Source organism: Amborella trichopoda, chromosome 9 (assembly GCF_054954075.1).
Source record: "Amborella trichopoda isolate Santa Cruz 75 chromosome 9, AtrichopodaSantaCruz75HAP2 v2.0, whole genome shotgun sequence".
In the NCBI taxonomy this organism is placed as follows: Eukaryota; Viridiplantae; Streptophyta; class Magnoliopsida; order Amborellales; family Amborellaceae; genus Amborella; species Amborella trichopoda.
In genome coordinates, this window is record NC_142344.1 from 40373865 (window position 1) to 40392739 (window position 18875).

Genomic DNA, 18875 nt, shown 5'->3' on the forward strand with positions numbered 1-18875 from the left:
TGAGAAGTTTAAATAGGAGGGAAATATGTGTTTATTTTGTTTGGACTAAGAATGTATGAGTAAAAAGGTTTATTTGGGTTTAGGTGGTTAAAATATACAAACGTTTGAAACATTATAAGCGTAGAAAGTTTTTGAAACCTTTGGTTGTTGAGAAATAGTTTCCTCCAATAGGGGGCAAGAAGAAATTTCCCCTTCTTTAAACTGCGTACGATATTACCGAACGAATTCCAAATGTTAGGGTGCCACAGGCATTTTTGTCAAACGAAAGGGCATTTAGTCATTTTCTCCATGGAGAAACCCTTTGTGAAGCGCGTTAGGGGTGAGAGACGAGTGCGAGAGTTCAACTTCAGCCCTTGGGAGCGGCTAAGAGAGGAGCGATGCAGATCTTCGTGAAAACCTTAACTGGGAAGACCATAATCCTAGAGGTTGAATCTAGTGATACGATAGACAATGTCAAGGCTAAAATTCAGGACAAAGAGGATCTCTGTCTCTTTTTCTCAATCCATTATTTGTGAAGCAAAAATTTCATTTCTTTCTCAGTCTATTATTTATGCAGCAAAAATTCCATTTCAAACCATTCATTTTTGTTCAAATCAGCCTGTAAATTATATTAAATTTGCAGGAATTCCTCCGGATCAGCAACGCCTGATCTTTGCTGGAAAGCAGCTTGAAGATGGTCGCACTCTCGCTGATTACAACATTCAGAAGGGTGAGAAATTCAGCTTTCTACTGCTTCTTTCCCCTATCTTTTTTGGTGATTCTTTCACATTTGTATCAATCTTTGTTTTCTTTTGTAATTGTTTGTGAAAATTTTGGCTTTTGATTTGCAGAGTCCACTCTGCACCTTGTTCTGAGGCTTCGTGGTGGAATTATTGAGCCATCTCTAATGGCATTGGCTAGGAAGTATAACCAAGACAAAATGATCTGTAGAAAGTGAGCACTCTTTGCATCGATATGTATTTTGTTATTTGTAATTTTTGAATTATCTGTTATATTTTCCTGCAAATATTATCAAATGATTCTATTTTCTCTATATGTGGACATATTATATCATATGTTCAAAACCTCCTTTCTGAGATGTATCTCTTCATTTGGAAAATTTCTTCGGATAGTGGTTTGCTGTTGAACGTTTATTCCTGTAAGGAAATGGGTACCTTTCTTTGTGTGTCCTTTCTTTATCTAGATAATTGATATTCTGACCTATATCTCCGCTTAAATATAAATAAGAATTATTCTCCAAAGCCAATAGAGGGAACTGTGAGATTGGAAAAGCCGTCATCAGTGAATCTTTTTCGGAAGTCTCGTTCTTTATCTGTGTTGTGCTCTGTTTCATGGTGTGTGTTATTGTTGTACAATGGATAATTATGTGTTGTGTGATGTTAATTTATTCAGTACAGTTATACTCATTTTTAATTGTTTAAGGCTTTGCTTGTTGATCATTGGTTGGGTTGATATCTTTATTGGTTCATGCGGCAAAAGTGACAGTTATTTGGTTAATCTGCACCTACTCATGCAATAGGCTTTGTCATTGATTAGTGTTGTGTTAGCTGGATAGCATAATGTATCTGGGCCAGTTTAGGATACTAAATGCTCAGCTGGTGAACCTTGAGACACATGCATTCTCACTGGAATTACTCCAATTTTTATGGTTGTACGATAGTACTGGTTTTTTTCTCTTATAAAAGTGTCTATCAAATATGAAACCACATAAGAACCCAATTTTTTTAAAGAATCAAAACATATGATTTGGTATTTTTTTGTGCACTAATTTGGTATTTTTTTGTGCACTTGTGAATGATTCATTTACGATATTAGTCCTTTTCATTCTTCTCTGAGCAAGTGATATCATGCTATATCCTATTTATTTTGAATCCTCTATGTATTGATATTATCATTTTGATTCTTTAGAAAGACATTTGTTGCAACCTTGTGGGTTATGAACGTTATAGATTGTTTGGTCATAAGAATGAATGTGATGCAGATAAAAATTTGCCTATCTAAAAAATTTAAATTTAAATTTTAATTTTTTTATGGGTTATAATTATTATTTTTTGGAAGTGGGAGGTGGGAATTGAAGGGGGATTTGGAATCTTCTTTTTTTTCTTGGTGTAAGTTTCTTAAGGAAGTAGGTGGTACGCTTTTGTTTTTGGTAAAGCTTATCTTAGGTTTATCCTTTAAAATCCATTTTATTAAGTTTGTGAAAGAGATAGAAGTTTATCTCTTGGATAGGATATGGACTTGAGGTAACATGAGCATAAGGAAAGAAGTCCTATTCTTATGGACTTAGGATTTAGAAAGAGATTTTGGGGGCTCATGTTGGATAAAGAGAGATTCACGCGAGGAGAGAGAAAATAGGGAGAGAAAGAAAGAGTTTGATCTTGTGGAAAGATCTTGGAGTAGACTCCTTTGTAGACCCAGAGAGGGTATAATCTCTCAAACCTTTATTTTAATTTTTATTTTTCTGGTTTATTATTTTTCCTCACATCATAATGTTTCATAATTAACTTTAAATATCTAATAACGTTAGATTGAGGTGAGGAAATTTTACAAGCTATATAGAACTAGTCATCAACATAAAATTACTATTGCTCAGTTATGCGTATGACTAAAATTTTGTTAGTCATGAATTATTTAGTGAGGTTTATTTGGAGGCCAATATTTGGGTGAATTTTTGCTTCACTTACACGAATACATGGTTTCATTATAGCTGTAGAAATCATAATCCAACATAGAATTGTTAACATTGCTTCAAACCATGGTCACCAAGCACCTAGGGGCCCACTTGGGTGCTAGGCTGACTCCAAGGACCACGTAGGTGCCGGGTGGACCCCAGGGTGCACACGCCAGGCCTATGCCTTTTTTTTAGAACAAAGTTTCCTAGATGGCACTTTGAGTCATTTTGACTCATGAATTTTTCATAAAAGGCCTTTGGGGTATTCTAATTTTATCATTAAATAGGAAAAAATATCTTAGATTTTTTCTAAGCCTCAAATTTGTGGACTTTTTTTTTGAGTTTTTTCACTAAATTTTCTATGATTTGAAGTTTATTCTCAGCGTGCGATATTTTTTTATGAAAAAGGTTACTTACAATACATATAAATGCAAAAAATTGCAAAGTTAACATAACTATATGCATATATATGCGTTTGGACAACACATATGCATATATCTGCATAATTTTCATTGCAGGGTTCAAGGCTGCCACCTAGCATTTTTTGAAACCTTGATTGTTAGAAAAGACCACGTCAGACAAAGTGAAACTATAAAATAATAATATGAGATAAACTTGTTAGAATAAGCCTCCATCTTGAATTTATAGGAGAAGTTTCAAAAAATGTATCCTTGTTCCTATGGAAGGGGTAAGCTAGATAAAGTTGTCTGTCTCAGAAACAACAATTTTAGATGAACTCGGGATTTCCTGAAGGTTGAGTTGACTCGATTTGCCATGTGTTGCCAAGAATGATTCTTGTAGTCCAAGGTGGGTTAAACTGGGGCAAATACAAAATGAGTCAGCACCAACTTTGGTCAATTATCAAGGTTGCAGAAGGGTTGTTTTGGGAAATTTGATATTTGAAATGGGGATGGGGATCCATTCTATTGTGGTAAATGTAATAAATATAGCTTCCATGTTCTTGTTTCAATTTTGCTTTGACCAGAGAGATCAAATAGTCTGACACAAAGCGCTAACAAATTTTTTTTGCTCAATTCTTTGGCCTATTTAACAAAAGGAAAGTGGGAAAGATGTATATCCCCTCTTTAAAATCATAATCCCAAAGAGCTACCCGAGTCCATGAAAAATCCATGGAACCCTCGAAGTTAAAAAAACAAGGATGTTTAACCCCCCTCTCTTTTTCATTGTCCAAGTTACAACATTTACCATTTTTCTTTTTTTCTAATTAGCCCATCATATAAATGGAATTCGATATGCCTCTTTTAACCTAATTGTGAAGTTCATGGAATGATAGAGTGCCATGAGAGAGAGAGAGAGAGAGAGAGAGAGAGAGAGAGAGAGAGGTTCATGGGTGAGGAAGAGAGAGAAAGGGGGAGCTTATCTAGAGTTTTAATGAAGGATTCATTAAAAAATAAAATTAATAAATATTGTAATTTGGACAATGAAATGGTGCAGAGGGTTTAAGCATCCTTTTCTTTTAATTTTGGAGTGGGGGGGAGGGGGAGGGGGAGGGGGAGGAGGTGGGGAGGGGGGGGGGGGGAGTGGTTCTATGGCTTTCCATGAGTTGGGGGGGTTATTTGCACTGTTTTAAAATGCGGGATGCCACCAAAAGTGGTGGGGGGCCGATGTGGTCCGAATGCAGGTGCATCGCGATGATGCGGTCAATAAATATAAAAAAATTCTAAAAAATAAAAAAAAATAGTTTAATACATAGAAAAAAATATGGAGGTGATATATATGTGATAGTAGGTATTTTAGTTTAATGATTAATTCCAAAAATATTACATCTTGGAGATTCTGTATCTATCCCCTAATAAAAACTACAAACTTGAAACTAGCTTCATCAAACATTCAACAATCAACAACCATAAGCACAAATTTGCAACCACAAACTTTAAAGTTATAAAATAATGATACTACAAACCAAAAGTCCATGTCTCCATGAAGATTAAAGAGTTTTGAAGTCAAGCTCAAGAAGAGTAAATAGTTAATACAATCATCCATTCATCATAGAAGTCATCTTGAGAGACAATTCTGAAGTCATCTTGAGAGTCGTCATGTGCATCATCAATATCACCTAAACTTCCCCAAATTTCTTGTCACAAAGTCACCTAAACTTCCCCAAATTAACAACAGAAAGGTTCAAATTAAGATCCAAGTATCAAACAATGCCGAAATTCAAGATCTCAATGAAAAACAATTTCTGCCCTTTTTTTTTTTTTTTTTGCTCAATTTGATCCCAAAAAAGCCACGAGCATAGCTGTAAATGATTGTTTAGTGGGTTTAATACCCCGAAACTATTTCCCCAATTTTTGATGGTCAAAAGGACCATTTTGCCCATCCCTTAGGGGCACAATCGAAAATAACATCACGGAACAGTATGCGGCTAGATGCGCTATTATGTGTTATGCGGCTCTGATGCGCTCTGATGCGGCGCATATGCGCCCGCATACCTCCAAACTGCATACGCGGTCTTTTCCGATGTGGTGCCCACCGCATACCACCTGATGTGGCCGCACATGCGGTGATGCGGCCGCATTTTAAAACACTGGTTATTGGAGCTTTTGATTTTAGGGAGGGAGTATACTTCTTTTTTCCAAAAGAGAATTGCTTTGTTTGAAGGACTTGTAGTGGGCTCTTGTAAGAAACAACAATTGTTTTGGTATTCATGGATGATGAGATTAGAGAATTCTTCAGAAATTGAGACTGAAGCCATGAAATCATAATATTGAGTTCTATTGCTAAAAATCATGGTTATGAAATGTGGGATAAGGTGAGGTGCTAGGGTGGTTTGATGTGCTTGCACCTCAATGTGGGCAATAAATATAAAAAAAAATTGATTATAAGAATATGGAAAATCACATGAATATATTTTTTATGTGATGCCAGGCATTTTAATTTAGATATTTATTACTTTTCCTCAATACATACGTTTTATGAGTCATTGATAGAGAGTAACAAAGACATTTTGTCTTTATTCTCCAATATAATTAACCTATACAATAAAATGATCTTCAATCGGGTCATTAAATTCAATAAAACTCAAAAGAATATTACATATATTAATAAGAGAAATTCAAATAAGCAACTATAGCCATGGTTATCAATGCAAGACCATTACGACTAATGCCAGCGATGTGACCCTCGACCACAATGCTTCAATCCACCTAGAAAGGCATACAAGATGCACCTCTGGCTGTCTCATCAACGGGTAAATTGTGGCATCGTATGTGACCACATATGCAGACCTGCTCATGAGCAAACACCTCGAGTTGATATCATGTACTTATTTGAAGGACGTCAAGCATGTATTATCAGGTCATTGATGTTTTCAACTTTAAGGGAGATTAGACTAAGAAATTGAAATAATTTTGAATTTTGAATTACGATGAAAGTTCTGGCTTGGTTTCAATCTCAAACCAAAAACTGAGAAAAGTTGATTTTGAAGTCCTTGATTTACAAAATATCCTTGATTTAATTCAGATTGGTTCGAAACGGGTCTGCCGGGGGTTGTACCTATAATCCCTCCCCCCTTCCTCCCCCTCCTAGCCCCCAACAACCATCACCATCATCATCCGAGCCTTATCCCAACTATTAGGGTCAAGTACAAAAATTTTGTTATGCATTTTGCTCTATCACAGGCCATACCCTTAGTCTGACCATAAGTCACCATATCTCTTTTTACGACTTCCATCCATGTCCTTTTGGGCCTTCTTCTTGCCGTTTTAAAGCCTCCTACTTGAATCAAATCGCCCTTCATAACTGGTGTTGTATCATGTCTACATGGCACATGGCCAGCCCACCTAAATTTGCGTTCTCTCATCTAATCGCCTATTGGGGCCTCCCTTAAGTTCCCTCAAATATATTCTTTCGAATTTTGTCCTTTCTTGTCTTGTCACTCATCCATCTAAATATCATCATCTTAGCTAGATTCATCCTATGGATTAGTTGCTTTGTGACTGCTCAACATTTCGTCCCATAAAACATGGCTGGTCTTATAGCCGTCCTATAGAACTTCTCCTTTAGTTTCATTGGTATATGGCAATCACATAATATTCTAGATGTACATCTCCACTTCGCCATCCAATTCTCTTTCTAAGTGCAACATCTTCCTCAATCCCTCTATTCTCCGGGATTATCGATCCCAAGATATCAAAAATAATCTTTTTTAGGTATTTCTTGGCTATCAGTCTTAATCAACATCCTCATTTCTACTCCTATTATTTCTGAACTTGCATTCCATATATATTTTTTTAATGTAACTTACATTCTATATATTTTGCCTTAGCTTGGCTAATTTTAAAATTTTAAGATTCTAGAGCATCTCTCAAAAGTTCTAACTTTTTGTTGAAGCCGCCTCTAGTCTCATCAATCGAAACTATGTCATCCATACATCATGGTACCTCATCCTCTAGATGTCTAGTTAGCTTGTCTATAACTAAAACAAAGAGAAATGGCTCAATGCTGACCATTGATGTAGGCCTACTATTACTAAAAACTCACTTCTCTCCACTAGTTACTCTTACACTGTTAGCGCTTCCTCGTACATATCTCTCACAACGTTAATATATCCTCTAGTGACTCCTTATTTTTGTCAACAACCACCAAATTAACTCTTTAGATACCCTATCATATACTTTTTCTAAGTCAATAAAGATCATTTGGAGGTCTTTTTCCTTTGCCTTAAACTTCTCAACCAGTTGCTTAAGTAAGAAAATAATATCAATGGTTACCTTCCTGGCGTAAAACTGTAATGATTTTCTGATACACTCGTTTCATGTCTTAGTCGTTGCTCAATTACTCTCTCCCGAATTTATTGTATAGGTCATTATATGCCTTACTTTTAGCCTTATTTACTATTTTCTTGGTGTTCTTCTTAGCATTTTTATATGGGTCTGGTTTGCATAAGGTTGCAACCTTAAACAATCAAAGTAAGGCACATCTCCAAATTGTATTATAAGATGTAATTTTAGTATAAAAAATTCTTACGATGAGTTGAGAATCCATTTCATCTCTAATTATAAAGTTTTAAACTCCAAAAATGGTTCAAATCAAGTAGATCTATACACAAATGAAAACTTGAAAATGGACGGTTCAGATAATGTGTTGCAAGATGTACTATTTTTAGGACTCAAATTTTTTTTTTTCATATTCATATATCTAAATGTCGAGATGATCAATTAGAGGGTTTTCAACAACAAAACAGCCTTTTATGATAGATTTTCGAGGTACACCTTAATTATGCATTTTAAGGTTGCAACCTTATATAAAGTTTATCTTTTTAAGATTCTTCTAAGTTTTGATAATTCCTATTATATTGCGAAGCTTTATAACATGATTAGTTTTTGCTAATAGCCTTCTGAATCTCATCACTCCACTACTATGTTTCCTTATTAGAATTTTTTTTCTCCTTAGATCCGCTTAAAGCTTCTTTTGTCACTTTCTTAATCATAGTCACCTGAAGTGATTCGAAAATCGAATCGATTTAGGAGTCAAAAGTGCGGAATTGTTGCCTGTTGGAAGGTTCTTGTTTTCGTAATCGACATTCGTACAAGTGGAATCGTGAGGGACGAGATTCCTACTTGTAGGAATTGAGATTCGAGTAAAATAGAATCGAGATCCCTACATAGATGGAATCTAAATTCCTAGCTCTTTGGAATCGAGTTTTCGACCTAGTTGGAATTGACCAATCTGGAATCGAGATTCCTTAATTTGTAGAATTGAGATTTTGACATCTTTGGAATCGAGAGGGAACTAAGAGGGAAACAATACGTCTCAATGCCATTCATTGGCTAACATGCCATACAAACACATTTACATTATTTGTATTACATTGTCTCTAACATCTTGGAGTTGCAATCTCTACATTGGATCAATGCAATGCGCACTTAAATTATTAAGTAGAGAACGTTGACCATCGCTTTGGTTTTTATTGATCATTTCATACCAAAAAATAAAAGATGACTACACATTGTAACTTGAGACTGGATGTCTGGCTCAAGTAGTTTGATGCCTTAGAAACTTCTACACATCACTTCTAAATAAAAAGTAAAAAAAAAAAAGGAAAAAAGGAAGGGAGGGGGGGAGAGTTAGAATTACAGTAAATGTAATGTGGAAACCAATTTCAACTAGTGTAGAATTGAGATTCACCATTTGCGGAATCAAGAATCAGTAAATATTGAAACGAGATTCTGTAAGTGTTGGAATCGAGATTCTTAAAATAAGGAATCTAGATTTTAGACTTCACGGAAATGAGTTTCATGAAGATTCTTAGTTGGAATCGGGGTCCGAATCAGAATTGCGGCCTTTGGTGTGAGATTCGGGTAACTATGTTCTAAACGATAGCTATTGGAAACACCTGGAAACCCAAATTGTTTTAGGAATCGAAATCGCGGAATTGTGGCCGGCTAGAAGATTCTTGTCTTAGGAATCGTTGTCCGTACTATAGGAATCGCTAGGAACGAGGTTCCTACTTTTTGAGAATTGTGTTTCGACCGGAGTAGATCCAAGTTTCATCCACATATGGAATCGAGATTCCGTCCTCCTTGGAATCAAGATTCCCATCCCCCTGGAATCGACACTCCAGAAAGCAAGATTCAGTTTTTGACATCTATGGAATCGAGTTTCTGACGTCTGTGGAACAGAGATATGTTGCTATTTCGAATCGTGATTCTAACATATTTGGAATCAAATTTCTTAAGTATATGGATTAGAGATCCATGACAGTTTGAAATCGAGATTTACAATAATATGGACTATGGAATGCATTTGACGACTCCTATTAGGAATCGAGATTTCATTTTTATGGAGAAGGAAGCCACAAGCTCATCTTGAGCCTCATCAACTTTAGAACCTATATTGGATGTCTCGTATTAGAAGGTTTCCCAAGTTTTAAAGTGATTGTGTTGACTATTGAACTTATGGTCATTATATACAAAAAACAAGTATTTCTAAATTGTTATTTTGACATTATTATTATAAAGACAAAATAGGATTATGTCTATGCCATGGTTTTACTTTTAATTGTATGTGTTGTATTTACCAGTTATATTTTGAATTTAAAGTAAAGGCCATCCAGGGTGGCACAAGTAAAACAATGAAACCCTGCAACTACTGCAAGAATTCAAACGAAGATTTCTACTCTAATTGACATGGAATCAAGATTTAATCCTCGCTGGAGTCCATATTTGATATATTTGGGAACGTCTACCCACAAATAATGGGTTCAAGTTTCTAAAGATGTGTAGGATCGAGATTCCGAAATTAAGGAATCAAGTTTCCTTGGTTTCAATAAATGGTTTCTAAAGATGTGTTGAATCGAGATTCCGAAATTAAGGAATTGAGTTTCCTTGGTTCCGAAAAATTGTTTTTAAAGATGTGTTAAATCGAGAGTTCGAAATTAAAGAATCGAGTTTCTTTGGCTCCAAAAAACGGTTTCCATGGAGATTCCTTAACGGAAATGTGGAATCGGGTTTTGGAGCTGGAAACGTGAGGTTTGTGGGGAGATTCCGGTAACTATGTTCTAAACACAATCGACCATCTCATTCCATATAACATTAACTTTGTGTAACTATGTTCTTAACGCAATTGGCCATCTCATTCCACATAACATTGACTTCGTGCTCAGAGTTCCATTTTCCTTCTTTTACCAATTTATTCCTAAATAAATCCATTTTTGCCCTTTCTAAATTCCAGTGCCTTGTGTTTGGTAACTTATTAATTTCACTCCTCTGCCATCTCGTTATGCAGACAACGTAGCCAGGATTCCATGTTACGTAGTCAAACATTCTTCTTGGATAACCTTATAGTCTTTACATGATGGTTGATCTACCTTCTTAACTAGAAAGAAGTTTTTCTCGCTTTTATATAATGCACTATTATAAGTTTTTTAATGTTCATTTCGTTTTCTAAAACAGGTGTTTGTTGTTGCTAGGTCGTGAGCCATAGAAAAATCCATAATAGCATTACCCATCTTTTTTCTTTCCCCAAAACCATATCCTCCATGTACCATTTAAGTCCCCTCGTAAATATTCTTTTTCTGTTATCTTTTCCCACATGACCATTTAAGTCCCCTCGTAAAAAAATTCTTCTCTCCATTTGGTATTCCTTGGACTAGTCCATCCATGTCCTCCCAAAATTCTCTATTAATTCTATTATGTAGTCTTACCTGTGATGGATAAGCACCAATTACATTTAATTATCTCCTCCCCTAACACAAGTCTAATTAATAGGAACCTATCACCTACTGTCTTGACATGAACTACTTTATCCTTAAAAATTTTATCTACTTTTTTTTTTTTGTTTTTTTGAGAATGTTAAATCTCCATCTACTAATATGCATACACCATTTCTATTTTTATTCTTTCTTATAAACAAAAGTTTATATCCAACAACCAAGCCCCCCCAAACCAGAAAAAAAGGGAAAAAAAATAAAAGAAGAATCAGCTTTCCCCCTATTAGGGATGACGATTTTTCTCCTGCTCCTGGGCCTTGTTTCTGCACATGAGGAGGTCTGTGTAAGCAGTTGCATGAGATGCTATGGTGCGGTCGCCTATGCAGCTAATATGCAAGGCCATCTTATATGCCCTCCTAGGTATGCTGAAGGAGCGGGCCCTTTGATGTGGCATTGTAATTTGTTATATGCGATATTTGATAACCTTGCTAAAAATCATTCAGGCAATACAAATTTGTGGATCAACATTGTAGTGGTCAAGGTCCATATGATTTCAGTTGCTGTAGAACCAACATTGCCAGGTTCCTATATGAGTGTAATCGAGTAGAGGGTGAGTTCTAAGGGCCTGGACGAAAGAGTAAAATAAAAGGTTTGGCATGGTTTTGGGATTGTTTCCTGTCAATTGTGGACCTTGATCAAATGGTCTTGGGATATGGTGGGATCAATGTTCCAAACAATGCCGGGCAGCACCAAGGTCACTAGGGGCGCTGGGTGGCCGCTCAGCAGTTGGAAGAACAGGGATGGGAGGTGCCTGAAAAAACTGTTTTAGGTCCAAATTGTGTGTAAAAAATGTATATTGAGGCGTTTTTAATACATTTTTTTATGTTCAATCAATCCAAACTCCAAAGACAAATGAAAGTATTTGAGATTTGAATAATTAGTTAATAACTCATTAAGAAAAATAAGAAAATATAATCCACATTCAAGTTCAATATTAGACTACTAGTAGAGACTATACAACTAGTACCAAGTGCTAACACAATCACAAGAAAAATATAATAATAATCATAAAAACACAAACTCACAAGTCACAATTGATAAATTATAAATTATAATCCAATTAATCAATACTCCATAATGCAATGCCCAATCCAAACACCATAGAGCATACTTATTAACTCAAAAATCTATAAAATCAAATCCAAACCCAAAGGATGATGTTTGGATCAATTTTTCAAAACTTTAAATCAACCAATCAGCATAGTCCCGAAGTGCCCGATCAGGGCTAGAAGTTGGGCGCTGGGACCCAGCACCCAGGAGGGTTGCTTGGGCCTGGGCGATGCGCCTAGGTCCGTCTAGGCGGGACGGTTTTTGGAACATTGGGCAGGATTGTAAGCAAGGGTTTTTTAGGATTAGGGAGGAGCTTGGCATAAGAGTATGTAAGCAGAGGGTGGGCTAGTCTATATCTAGGTATTATAAGGTTCAACGAGGTTCTTAGGGCAATGAAATAAGGGAATTTGAGCTGCTACGATCAAGTGGTTGAGCTACGAAAGAAGGGGACAGTTGGGAATAATAATAGGGTGAAGTTTAGGACAAGTTTTGGAGTTACAGGGTTTGGGCCATCTGCATTTCACCATTTATGCAATAGACAATGGAAGATGGGATTCAGGGTGGATATTAAGTGTTCAGGGTGGATTTTAGGACTTAATCTAAGAGTAACCTATTGGAATTGGAGCAACCCAACAAAGTCTTGATGTATTGAGAAGTTCAAAGAAGAATTTGAAGGTAAAAGATGACTTGGCTTAGGGAATTCATGAAAGAAGCTAGGGTAAATATAGGATGAAGTATTTTGAGTTAGGTTGGACAGGAATTGTGAGCTTGGGCGGTGGAGAGGATGAGGATGAAGAAGATAGTGGTGTTCGTAGTTTAGGGTTTGTAAGAAGAAAGTTTAGATCTTACCTATTTTTAGGTTTGGATAAGGTGGCCGAGGGTCAAATATAAGGAAGGTGAAGACGATGGCACCAAACTGTGCATGAAATCAACACCATGTGTGTGAGAGTTCCTTGATCTTGTTAGACATCAACAAATTAACAAAATAAAGGGGTTATGGCTTCCGCATTACTGGAAGAGAAATCAGCAGGTCGCTGGAGTCAACATTGCATTTTGAAAACCAAATATTTATTGGTAAATGAGGCAGTCGTCTCCCCTGAAACTTGTGGTCCACTTAGAACCCCTGTTCTACGTAATCCCCATGCACCCCCTCACTTTAAAAGGACTGACAACCCTTCCCACCTTTTTCAACATATTTTACTATAATACCCCATAACTATTTTCATATTACCAACACCGTCCTATTCTTTGTCTCTCACTGTCTCTCTCTCCCCTTTTCCCGAACTTATTTTTGCTCCCTACCTCTCCCTTCTTCATCCACACTCTCTCTACCCGAAACCAAACCTTGGCTCTCTCTTTTTCAAAACTTCTTCACAAAACCAAGTTAGGGCTCTGGTCTCTCATTCTTTTCCATGGTTATGATGTAAAGAGAGTACCCATTAAACAACCCTCATACCTCTTATGGCTTGGAAAATTGGGAATGTTCTGGTGCCTGTAGAAGAATTGGTGCTGGATTTGATATTGATTTTCAAACATCCTGCATTGAGTAAATTTTGCTTTTAGGTTGCCCTGAAAAGGCAATGCATTTTTGGGGTGAACGAGAAATTGGATGATATGGGATGTGTGGTGTTCTTAATATATTTTTTTTGAGAATGGATGTTCTTGATATTCATTTGATCTAAGCTCTCTTTCTGCATGGTTATTATTATTACTTTTTCTATTTGGGATGCTTTTATGACTATCAAGGGTTCTTGAGACAAGTGTAAGTCTAGTAATTGGTTGTAATGAAATAAAGCACTTCGCAATTTTTCTAGGAGATCGATCGTTTACGGGCACTACAAGGACGTGTTTTATGTAGAATTAATTCTAACTGATATCAGAAAACTGGTAGTTGAAACTACGCCTCGTCTTTTGTAAACAAATTGAATTATCAACTAGAATGCTCCACGCATTCTGGTTGATACGAAAATCCATCAAAATTGGATGTTCCCTTCTTCAATTCTTACAGTGATTCTTGATTTACGATGTTAGATATCGTAATATATTCTTTGATGCCCCTATTTCACTGTACATCTCAGCCAGTGTTTCAAAAAGCAGATTGCCCACTGCCTGTACGGCCGCCAAGGCGGTCCAAAAGGCCTGCCCCCCCAGGCCTAGGCGGCCAAACTAGGTGGATATCCCAGGGCACCCGGGAACCCGTATAGGCACCCGTCCTGGCAGCTTTCCAGGGCCTGCACCCTGCCCGTGGGCAGAAATGCCCCTCGTTGAGGGTATTTTTGGGTCTTTTTTCAATACTAAAGGTGCAAAATTGTGGGTTTTAGGTTCATTTGAAGCCTAAAACCCATTAGAGCCTATTTTAGAGAGAGAAACTCAAAAAAAAATTTTCTACTGGGCCGCCTAGGTTTTGGGCCCCCCTAGGCGCTAGGCGGCGGCTTGGAGCCCCCGATCGCCTAGGTGCTGCCTAGCGCTTTTTGAAACACTGATCTCAGCCGATATTAGGCATAATATTTCAGGTTAATAATATCTGTTTTTAAGTGTATGCGGTTGCACTTAACGTGGATTGTCTAGCCCCATTTCCTGGTTCTTATATGTCGTGCAAATTTCAAAAGCTACAACTAGCTAATCTTGAAGTACAGCATTGTGAGATAAAAATAGCATGAACGGGTAATTCGGTTTTTTGGGGGAATTTAGAGAGGGAGGGAGACATGGTTTGGTTTTAAGAGATTTTTGAGAGTGAGAAAGAGAGCTCTTGTTCAGTGTTGGGTAGAGAGAGAGAAAGGGTGGAGGAAGGGAAGCAGTAGAGAGAGAAAATAAGTATGGAGGAAAGGCGGGAGTCAAGGGAGAGAGAGAGACAGAAGTGGACAGGTCGGCATTAGTAGAAAGTGAAGGGACATTTTAGTAAAACAATAGGTCGATGAAGATAGGAGGGGGGTATCAGTCCCCCGCCTCGTTTTTTTTTTTTTTCTTTTTTTAAAGTATGATGAGGTCCAGTTTTCATAGACTTGAGAGTCCAAGTGGATCACAAGTTTCAGGGAAGGGGGACTGTGTCATTTGCCTTATTTTTTTTCATCTTCTATCTCTACATTGAATCTTGCCTTGGGCTTACCTGTCATTTATAGAGGTTTTGATTTGTCCATTCTTGGGAAAGAAGTAATCTAATTTTTTCCTAAATCTTCCTCTTTCTCAAAGTAAAGATATACTTTTCTTTATATTTTTATGGAACTAACCGTTGTTACAAGATTAGGAAGCATCCAAAAAAATAGGAAAGTAGTAAAAAGCTGGAATCATTTACTAAAAAGAAAACTGTAACTTACTAATTTCTCTTAAGCAAACCCTTTCTTAGTGATGGCCTAGGATATAATTCTAGGATTTGACTCCAGGCTTAAGCCTATTTTCATAGTCATTGGCCCCACCTGAGGGTCGCCATCCTTAGCATGCCACGTTTTGTGGGTAGCCTTAGATGGTCTGCCATCTCAAGTGGAGGTTCCCCATTAGGAATTCATGCTCTTCTATCCAGCGCTGCACTTTTGCCTTCTAAATTCAAGAAAAATTAGTTGTCTGTTAAAGTTTGATCCCCATTTCCCTCATGGATCTCTGTAGTGGGAACTTTGTCCTGTCATTCTTGACCAGAAGGCACAAGGAAGAATGCATATAAAACCTAAGGGAATAAGGTGTTTGGGAAGAAAGAATTCATGGTGCTGTGTTCACGATGATAAAAAACATTGTTTTGATGTTATGATCACATAGACTCAATGATTTGAGCAATTCAGAGTAAATCATAAAATAAAAGCTTAGGGATTAGGAGTTCAGTGAAAGGGAAAATATTGTTTAATTATGTGTTGTGAATATATATACTATATATATTATGACACGGACTGTCCATCCTCATCAAGGGATAGTGGAGATTAGTCCATGTTGTGTCAGTGGATGTACAGCATATGGTACTTCGAATGGATGACCAGTCTGTGCGTCATACACAATATGCATGTCACATATGTCTAATCTTTGTGTTCCTTATTTTTGAATCATTGTTTTCCATATACTCTGTTTTTAAGGGAACCTGGCTTGAGATTGAAGTTATTGCTTGTTACGTTTTGCGTAGCATGGAGGGACAGCCTAAAGAGTAAAGACTAACTACAAGAAATATTGAAACATATGTATTTGCATGTCTGAACTTGTGCTGACATCTGTCATGTCCACACACTTAGATTTTATGTTGTTATAGAGAGGAAGTATGTCCATTGGGGAAGTGTGGATCGTCAATCCAGTTCTTTGTCTTGCTTTTAACATGGTTTTAGATTTTATTGAATTCTAGCTGGAACTCGTTTTTCCCCAACCAACGAAATCTAGCTGAATTCTAGCTGCATTAAGGGCTGCAGTAACGAAGTTTTTGTTCTGTTGAAATACCCTCGTGTCTGTCTAGGATTGGCAATATTATCTCATACTATCCACCTTGCTGGAATCCCGAAAATTTAATTGTGATATTGTCAATATTGATTTATGGTATCATATGGATGAGATGTGCATTGTGTTTGAGCTTGCTGTTATTACGTGGCATTTTAGCATCAGTGTTACATGGGCACTGACACTCTTGTCGGGATGTTTGTACGTGTTAAGAGTATATAGTGCTTTATCTAAAAAATCTGATACGGGAAAACATGTACAAATATTATTCAATATTAGAACCTGCGTTTTTTTAATGAAATTGAGATGTTGAGGAGATTTTATTTAACAAATTTATGGTTTTTTGTTGTGGTGGAGCTCACCGCCCCTTAATGAATATAACCAGATTCGAAACCTCAAGGATTGCATTTTTTCGTTTTTCTATAGGAAGTAATGCTTTTATATATTACTGATAAAATATTTGCATACCTTGAACACTTGGACATAATGACGTGATGCTATACTTCACAATACCTCTTCAAGAGGTCGTGGGTTCCAAACTTTTGGGGCTGAATGTGACGCATTTAACAAATGCAGCCTCAATTATATATTAAAAAATTAAGCCCAACAAAAAGTATTGCTCACCACAGGATTTAAATTCATTTCCTTGTTAATTTGAAGTGCACTCTACAATGTTAGCCATTGGCTCTCAGTGCCTAATAAAATGCACACATTTTTAAGAATTGTCATTACGTACTAAGTAACAAAGATGTCTAGTGACATGTATGGTCAAAGGTTTGGAGCTCTGTCTAAATGTGTCGATACTCAACACAGTAAAAGAAGTAGAGTATTGACTATTGAGGTACACTGTTACCTAGACACTCCAATTTTCTTTGAGTGTCGGTGGTCAACTCTTTAGACCCTTGTGAGCATGCCTAGACACCGGACCAACACATGGTCCATGTGTTGGATGATGTTATTGCCTTTTCTTACATATCAATACTTCTTATAAAAGTGTTGCAAGTGGTTATCAGTAAAGTGCCATGGATTTTGTGATAGGGTGGTCACTAATATTAGTGAACACCGTAACCTGGATTGCTGATTTGAACCGGATTGGAAATCCGGATGCACTTTCTGGATTTGAAAACCTTGGTCACAACCATCGAAGCACTTTAACCATATGAATTTTGTAGTTTTAACCTAGTAAATGTGAATAGTAAGGGGGTATTGTTCCCTGAGATTTTTATCTTGTTTAGGTTTATGCAAAATGAATACTTTTAACATCTGTTTTGACTGTCGGTCGACCTTTTAGGTGTTATGCACGTCTGCATCCTCGGGCTGTGAATTGCCGGAAAAAGAAGTGTGGACACAGCAATCAGGTATGTATTATGTTGTCATCTGAATCTTTATCTTGTGAACACAAAACACCATCGTGTTAGGAATAGAAACTCCTCTCATTTCTCTTTATGTTTGTTGCTGCAGTTGAGGCCGATGAAGAAGATCAAGTAGATCCTGATGGTGATTTCTGGGGAATTAGAAGTTTTTGTGGCCTCTTTCTAGCAAATCTACATTGATTTCTGGACATTGCGTTTGATATTCGATATCTTTAAAGCTTTTTGCAGTTTGGTTTTCCCCCTCTGGTTTCTATATGTTGGGAAAGGCATGGAGAGTTTGACATTGAAACTCCCGAGTTCAAACTAGATGCATCCATGGCCACATCCCCTCTATGTAATCGGAATTGCTTATTGAAACGGGTATGGTTACTTTTACTGAGCTAGTATGCTATTTGCTCAGTGCGAAGAGGTGAGAGAAATATAATTTGTGAACCGACTGATCTTATGGAACTGGAACATTAGATCGGTTTGGTTTGAAAATTTGAGAGCATCTGATATCAAGAGGACAGTTGCATGTTGACTGAAATAATTTTAAAAACAAGTTGAACTATCGGGATAATTGTGTGAAGAAATAAGATGCACTTCAAAAATCCATTGTTCTGGTGTTGAAAAAGCTTTTAATTAGTCGTCTTGACTTCGAGATGTATGGATATGAGAAAAAAAAAAATTGTGGGTTATAAACAAAAAATATATTGTGAAGCATTATTTAGAGGAAAAAGTTTATATAAGGTTGACACTAAAATTTAGAATTAAGGTGTGCCTCTAAAACCATTCGGAAAAAAAAGTTGTTTTGATGAAAGAAAAGTATCTAATTGATTATCACGGTATCAAGATGTATAAATAGGGAGAAAACAGGAGATTTAAAGTCATAAAAATAATAAATTTTGTAACACATTATTTTGACGGTGCATTTTCAAGATTTTTATTTGTTGTTAGATTTGCTTGATGTGAACCATTTTTTGTAGTCTAAATTGTATAATCAGAGATATAAATATAAATAGGTTCTCACACTATTTGATACCAAAATTGCATCTCATGATAAAATTTGAAGCCTTATTTGATTGTTTAACTTCATGCAAACTTCACCCTTATTTAGATTCTTTATTTACAAGATTTTCAAGTGTAAGTTTATTTGACTTGCATC

At 36.6% G+C, this 18875-nt stretch overlaps 1 protein-coding gene and 1 long non-coding RNA gene across 3 annotated transcripts in view; one reads left to right on the plus strand and one right to left on the minus strand.

The window, feature by feature from the left end:
• Positions 1-304: 304 nt before the first annotated feature.
• On the plus strand, positions 305-18321 carry LOC18438916 (ubiquitin-ribosomal protein eL40 fusion protein). Of its 2 annotated transcripts, none has more exons than XR_016040411.1 (5): positions 305-425; positions 623-709; positions 831-933; positions 17650-17716; positions 17820-18321. XR_016040411.1 is itself a non-coding variant. In XM_088846285.1 (5 exons), the coding sequence occupies exons 1-5, from the start codon at positions 378-380 to the stop codon at positions 17844-17846; spliced, it is 387 nt and encodes a 128-aa protein (XP_088702411.1). In that variant the 5' UTR covers positions 305-377; the 3' UTR covers positions 17847-18321. The 2 variants fall into 2 exon arrangements, 1 of the variants encoding a protein (XP_088702411.1); XM_088846285.1 differs by having other exon boundaries at positions 305-479; positions 622-709.
• LOC148780523 (uncharacterized) overlaps positions 5622-18875 on the minus strand; it is a 28848-nt gene continuing 15594 nt past the window's right edge. The window contains exon 2 of the long non-coding RNA XR_016040412.1: positions 5622-11655. This is a non-coding gene — a long non-coding RNA (uncharacterized LOC148780523). The remainder of the gene's footprint in view (positions 11656-18875) is intronic.

Bases quoted from the DNA above. Each gene is read 5' to 3' on its own strand.
- LOC18438916 (XM_088846285.1), top strand. From the start codon at position 378: ATGCAGATCTTCGTGAAAACCTTAACTGGGAAGACCATAATCCTAGAG. The intron at 480-621 runs GATCTCTGTCTC...ATTAAATTTGCA, and splicing joins CTAAAATTCAGGACAAAGAG to GGAATTCCTCCGGATCAGCA. The intron at 710-830 runs GTGAGAAATTCA...TTTGATTTGCAG, and splicing joins TGATTACAACATTCAGAAGG to AGTCCACTCTGCACCTTGTT.